General features: G+C 68.3%; 1 protein-coding gene across 1 annotated transcript in view; it reads left to right on the top strand.

The window, feature by feature from the left end:
• RXRA (retinoid X receptor alpha) overlaps positions 1-6,616 on the top strand; it is a 27,935-nt gene that overhangs the window by 14,417 nt on the left and 6,902 nt on the right. Inside the window, exons 4-7 of the mRNA XM_006918092.3 lie at positions 223-392; positions 3,445-3,574; positions 4,379-4,511; positions 6,515-6,606. Of these exons, the coding sequence (XP_006918154.1) occupies positions 223-392; positions 3,445-3,574; positions 4,379-4,511; positions 6,515-6,606 (525 nt within the window). The remainder of the gene's footprint in view (positions 1-222; positions 393-3,444; positions 3,575-4,378; positions 4,512-6,514; positions 6,607-6,616) is intronic.

The raw sequence follows: 6,616 nt of genomic DNA, 5'->3' as shown, positions 1-6,616 counted from the left end.
AGGGCCGGGCCCCACTGGCCCTGGCCTGTGCCTGTGCCCGGCCCGGGTGGGAGCTGGCGTGAGCGTTAGTTGGGTGAATTAACGAGAGGTGGGTGTGCTCTGTGTTGTCAGAGCGCACGACCACCCAGAGGCCAGGCTCGGGACGGGGGACGGGCGCGGGCGCGCTGGCTCAGCGGGCACCGCTTGGCCCCTGCCCGGGCTGAGCAGCCACCCCCGCTGCAGCTGTGCAGGAGGAGAGGCAGCGGGGCAAGGACCGCAGTGAGGCCGAGGCGGAGCCCGCGAGCAGCGCCAACGAGGACATGCCCGTGGAGAAGATTCTGGAGGCCGAGCTGGCGGTCGAGCCCAAGACTGAGACGTACGTGGAGGCCAACATGGGGCTGAACCCCAGCTCGGTGAGTGCCAGCCTGCGCGGGCTCCCCCTGGGGCGGCAGGGCCCGGGCTGCTCGGGGGATCCCTGGCCCCGGGAAGCGCCCTGGGTGGGAGGCCCCGAGTGTCGGGGGCCGGCGGATGTGGCGTGCCCCCTGGGGCTCGGCACTTCCTTCGCGCGTCCTGCGTCGCTGGCCCATTGTCCGGCGGGTGTCGGGGGCCTGTGTCTGCCCCCGGCTTGCGGGCAGTGTCGTGTCCGGACTTCATCTGTGTCTCCCGCGTGGGCTCAGGGCTGGGACCAGAGCCCCGTGGCCGGCCCCGAGGCACCCCGCTGTCTCTCCTTCATCCTACCCCCGCTCCCAGCGGCTCAGCCCCTGCTCGTCCCCCCTGCTCGGCCCCCACCTCGCCCCCGGGGCCTTGCATGTGCTGCTGTCAGGCTTCAGGCTCCGCCAAGGTGTCACTTCCTCAGGGAGCCCATTTCCCCTGGGTCCGCTCGTGCCCCTGCCGAAGTGGGCCTGGCCCCAGGCAGGTGGGCTCGGAGCCCGATCGCTCCCTTCCCCGGGTGGCTTGTGTGGCGGGTGAAGTGTCCCTCCTCGCCAGGAGGCAGGGTGGCGTCTGCACGGTCCCTCCCTGCCAGCTCCCGTCACGGACAGTGACCCTGCCCTGGGGGCCGCGGGCAGTGCCGGGCCCGCCTGTCCTGCCTCTCCCGTCCCGGGAGCGGAGGGTTGCCAGCCGCGAGGGTTTCCTGATTGAGCAGGAAGTCCAGGAAAGCAGGGAGATCGACAGAGGGGTCGCCAGCTCTTAATTTTGTGAGGACTCTATTTAGAAAAGCAAACCCGGAGGCTGCTCCCCTGTGGTTTCAGAGCGGGCAGGGTGGCTGTGGCTGCAGGCAGGCAGCTGGCAGGTGCAGGGCACTCCTAGGTAGCACCCGGGATCCCATGACTGGCACGTACCTGCCTCCCCATGTCTGGCCTCCCACCGTGGCTTCCTGTGGGGTGGCCTGGGCCCCAGGCCAGGAGGGGGCCTCACCCAGCATCACGCGGGACGGCTGCTCTGGCCCTGGGGAGCCTGGAGCCTCTGTGGGAGGAGGGGTCCTGCCATCGCCTCCCAGGACAGGGGCTGTCCCTGCAGCCCAGGTACACGGTGGGAGCTCGTTGAACGTCTGCTGAACGAGGCTCATTTGTCTGAGTGAGAACCGCGGTTCCCAGAAGTCCAGTGTTTGTTGGCGACCACACGGCAGATGGAGCCGGAACCTCTCCCAGCCCCTCCCCCGCAGGAGGGCCCCAGGCTCCGCCCTGTACCCCCCATGCAGAGCCCATAGCCTTCAGCTCCAGCCCCCACATCCTGTGTTCACTTGTTCTGGGAGCACAGTAGACGGGTGACCTCCGTGCCCACCTTTGAGGCCCTCGCCTGTCTGGGAGAGGCTTAGGGTGACAGCCTGTCCCCCGGGCCTGCTCTGGGCCCCTCAGGGGCTCTGAAGGGGCCGCTGGCCAGTGGCCAGGGGAAGGCCCGTTTCCTGGGGTGTCAGCCTGGGGCACTCATCAGGTGTGCCCCACACCCCGCCTCCCCGCATGGCTCGCTGTGGCCCACCCCACTGGGCCCGGTCCCCCTCACACCGGGCCCGGGCCCCCCGCTTCACGGGCTGCCCTGTAGCACGGAGAGAGAGACAGCCACGCGACAGAAAGACCGGGGCTCTGAGGAGTGGAGCCTGGCCCTGGCCTCGGGCACGGCTAGCTGCCGGGCGTGCCACACGCATGGCCCAGGGATCCTGCGTAGGCCACCCTCTGCCCACAGCTGCCGGTCATTGACAGACGGTGGGGGTGAGTGCCCACAGGGGTGCCGGCTGTGGGCACGTGATGTCCCAGCCTGAGCACAGGACCTGCTCCTGGGAGTGCTTGGCTGTCCAGGCCGTGTCCCCAGAGGTTTGTGAGGGGACAGAAAAGGGAACGTGGGCCCGCCCCTTCCCACCGGGGGTCCCCGGGCTGCTCTGGCCCCCTGTGCCCCGGTGGCCCCACCCGACACCTCTCCATGTCCCGCTCAGCACGGCCTGGCAGCCCTGCCCCACCTGGTGGCCTCAGTGCCAGTTTGTCACTGGGCCTCCCCAGAGAGCCCTCAGCTGGCCCTTCACGCGGCCTGGAGTGTTTAGACTGCGTGATGCTCACGGGCCGGGGGTTTCTGTCAGGGAGCTCGTGCAGGAGCCCTGGTCGTGGTTCCCGGAACGAGGGCTTTCCGCAGCCTCCCGGTGTGCCGGTCCCTCCCCCTCCCTCAGGACCCAGAGGGCCCGCCATCCAAGCCACCCGGCCAGGAGCTGGGAGCAGGGCGCCCTGGGGCCTGCCGGGGTTTCCTCAGCTGTGAGAATGACCGGAGCGTGCCCTCCTGGCTAGAAGCCTCTGTGCCACCTCTGTGTCTGGTAGGAAGGAACCACGCAGGAGGAGCTAGGACCGCCTGTCAGCTGGCCGCTGTGACCATGAGAGTCCCACCCCAGCCCTAACACCCACCTCCACGTCTCGCTTCACTGGGACCTGCTACCCGTGGTGTGGGACTAAATGGGGCTCAGGTCGGATGCCCTTGTGACCACAGACCAAACGCTTAAACAACACCGATCTCTGCTCTTGCACTTCCGAGGTCAGAGGTCGAGATCAGTCCCACAGGAGGGCAGCCAGTTGTCCTCAGGGCTGGCCCCTCCCGGGGACACCCGCTTCCGTGCCCTCCCGGGGCTGGAGGCCCCACACGCCCGGCTCGCGGCCCCTTCTCCGGCTTCGGGGCAGCAGCGTCTTCTCGTCTCCGACCCCTGCTCCTCCCTCACCCTTCTCTCTGACTCTCCTGCCTCCTCGAGAAAGGACCTGTGTGACGTACCGGGCACCCGCGTCACCCAGGGTCCTCTCCCGTCCCACGATCCTTGACTCGACATGTGCAAAGTCCCTCTGGCCATGTGAAGTGGCACATTCACAGGTTCCGGGTCTTAGGACGTGGGCACCTTTGGGGGCTGTCACTCAGCCCACGCGGATACAGCGGGGCCTGGCCAGGGGCCACGGTGCCGTCCACGTGGCACTCACCATGATGCCCTTCCTCGCCTAGCCCAACGACCCCGTCACCAACATCTGCCAAGCAGCGGACAAGCAGCTCTTCACCCTGGTCGAGTGGGCCAAGCGGATCCCGCACTTCTCCGAGCTGCCGCTGGACGACCAGGTCATCCTGCTGAGGGCCGGTGAGTGGCCGGGGGGCGTCGGGGCGGGCGTCCTGACGTGCCGTGTGGCAGGGCAGCCCCCTCCCTTCCGTGGGCCTCAGTTTCCCCCTCCGTAACACGGGGCTGGCTCTTGTTCTGCTGGGTTGCAGTCGGGATTAAAGGGGTAACGCGTTCAGCCTCGTCAGCCTCAAGCCTGGATCCGTTTGGGCACTCCGGGGTGCGGCCTGTGGGCATCGCTGTTGCTGTTCTCGCAGAAGGTGGGGTCATGTCCTCCAGGCCACAGGATGAGCACGGACATTGTTTCCTTTCTCTGGCCTAAGCCCCCCGATCCTGCTCCGATCTGGCCGTGCTCATGTGCCGGGAGCATCGGGCTGGCCTGCGGCTCTGACACGCCTGGTCTAGCTCCATAGTTCACTGTCCTGGGGTCTTCCGCGTCACACGCATTGGTCTCTGAGTGCTTGCTATCGTGGCCACCCCAGAGAGACACAGAACCCTGCCCCCCCACACTCTCGGGGGCACCAGCATCCTGCGCTTGCAGAAAGCGAGCCCTGGGCACGCGCGCTCGGGGGGCCCGCGTCACGCAGCCAGCGTTCTGTGCGGGACTGCTCAGGGCCTTCACTGTGCCGTGTGCGCTGTGGAAGACAGAGGCGTTCCCGAACGTAGGTGCCCAGGGACCTCTCTCCTGGGCGGCCGTCTTGGGGTCAGGGCTCCGCGGAGCCCCTCGGGTGGCCTGGGGCACACGCCGCCTTCGGGGGGGCGCGCGGGGGTCGGGAAGGGCGGCCCGCGGGCCCGGAGACAGCCGAGTGACGCGGCGTCCCCCACCAGGCTGGAACGAGCTGCTCATCGCCTCCTTCTCCCACCGGTCCATCGCCGTGAAGGACGGGATCCTCCTGGCCACCGGGCTGCACGTGCACCGGAACAGCGCCCACAGCGCCGGCGTGGGCGCCATCTTCGACAGGTGGGCGTCTGTTCTGTCTGCAGGGGCCGCGGACACGGGAGCAGAGACGCGCAGGGACAGACGGGACCCCCGCGGTCCCGCGTCCGGGTCGCCCCCTTCCTTCCCGTTCCCTGAGCCGCGTGTGGGGAGGGCGCTTCCGTAAAGGTGGGCGTGCGTCGTGCTGCGGACGCGGCTTCACCGTGTCCCTCACGAGTCACATGCCAGGCGCTTCTGGGCTGTGACTGTGACACATCGCAGCCCGTGTGGGCCTCGTGTGGTCAGCGGCATCTGAGCTGCTGCTCCCAGTGCCTGGACCCCGGGCATGCCACTCCTCGCTGCCACCCCGGGGGCAGCCGCCGCCGGCTCTGTGTCCATCCAGGTTGCTGTCCCCGAGCACAGCCCGTGCGTGTTCCAGCAGGCGGGCTGGACACGAGCTGCCCGCCCCTGTCTCCGGCTGGCCCTGCCTGTGAGCCCAGAGGGTCCACGCTGGGCCTGGGCCTCCTGGGAACCTGGGCGTCTGCTCCAGCCAGCTGGAGCGGGAGGGGCTGGGAGGGACATTGCAGGGTCCCTCGGGTGGGGTGGGGGGCTGCAGCACAAGAATGGTGAGGGGGAAAGGGGAAGGCCAAGGGGAGGGGTCCGAGGCAAGCCCCCGAGTTCGGGAGCCCTGAATTGCAGGTGAGCAGAGGCCCCCACTCTTGCCCGGTGGGGTGGGAGGGATAGTTGTAGAAACCGCTGCTCTGGGACCGGTTCAGGTAGAGCTGAGGGACAGGCCCTTGAGCTCCCCGGGGGGCACCACGTGCAGAAAGGTGTTGCGGCCAGGTGCTGTGGGCAGGCGCTGGCCTAAACAGTGCGTGGACGTGTCTGTCGCAGGACTCCTCAGGGCCTTGAGCAAGCTGACCCCACTGAAGGGGGCTGTGAGTGTAGTGTTTATTGTCCGCAGAAGCTTTTTTTAGTGTGATCCCTTTGGGATTCGCTTTAGCAATGCAGCACTAGCCACGCACGGAGCTGACAGCCCCACGGTCCCAGCTGCTAGAGAGGTGACAGCGATGGTGGCCCAGAGCGGCCACGGAGAGGCCCAGCCCGTCACACAGATGGCCGCCGCCCCAGCTCTCAGCCCCCGCCCACGAGCAGACGGCCCGAGGCTGCACGACACGAGCCCGTGCCGCCCCACCCCATCCTCCATGCTCCCCGAATCTTTCCCATGTGCTGCAGGCGTGTCCTTCACCATCCTGCATGGACTTGGGACCCCTGGCCCACAGGGAAAGGCCTGGGCTTCTCGGGGGCACTGTCCAGGGCCACCTCCCCTTGCTCCCCTCTGGCCTGACCTCCCCACCCCTTGCTACTTACTGGACACAACTGTCAAGTTTTGGGGCTGGCAGAGGGCTGCTGAGGGTGGGCGCCCGGGCTGTGTGGGGTGCTGCAGATAGGCGAGGGGGGTCCAGGATGCTGCCACCGCGCAGGGACCAGGCGTGAGGCCCACTGGCTCCCCACAGATGGCTCCCGGGAGGGTAGGTGGGTTGCTTTTCGCCCCGGAAGTGGCTGGTGACGAAAGGGGGCACATAGCGCCCCCCGGGTGGCTAGCTGAGATCTGGGAAGCCGCGTCCCCGGGAAGGGCTCTCGCGGGCACAGACGGGAGAGGTTATGAGGTGGTGCCCGGCTGAGCCCCAGGCTGCCCTGCCCCGTCTGCAGCTGAGGTCCGGCGGCCGTGGACTTCACCCCCAGTGTCCAGGCCCCTGGCTCGATTTGGCTCGGCTGCCACGAGGTCCCTTCTTCATGTCCAGGGTCTCAGAGTAGACGCCCGCACGCAGACCCTCTGCAGGCCGAGAGAGCCCTCCCCTGGGTGAGACTGCGCGGGGCTGCACGGCAGGCGTCAGGCCCTGTCTGGGCAGCTCCTGTGTGGCCTTAACCCTTCTCCGCTGCCCTGCGGGGCCACGCCAGGCTCCCCAAGCCCTGCGGGAGTTTGTGGGGGCCCTGGCCAGGGGCACGGTTTGACGTGGGCCTTGGTGCTCGCCGCCTCGCTGCAGGGTGCTGACGGAGCTGGTGTCCAAGATGCGGGACATGCACATGGACAAGACGGAGCTGGGCTGTCTGCGCGCCATCGTGCTCTTCAACCCCGGTACGGCCCC

This window comes from Pteropus alecto, unplaced genomic scaffold, assembly GCF_000325575.1.
Source record: "Pteropus alecto unplaced genomic scaffold, ASM32557v1 scaffold67, whole genome shotgun sequence".
Taxonomy (NCBI): domain Eukaryota; kingdom Metazoa; phylum Chordata; class Mammalia; order Chiroptera; family Pteropodidae; genus Pteropus; species Pteropus alecto.
Note: the sequence above shows the minus strand (reverse complement) of the source record. Positions and strands in the feature narration are given on the sequence as shown.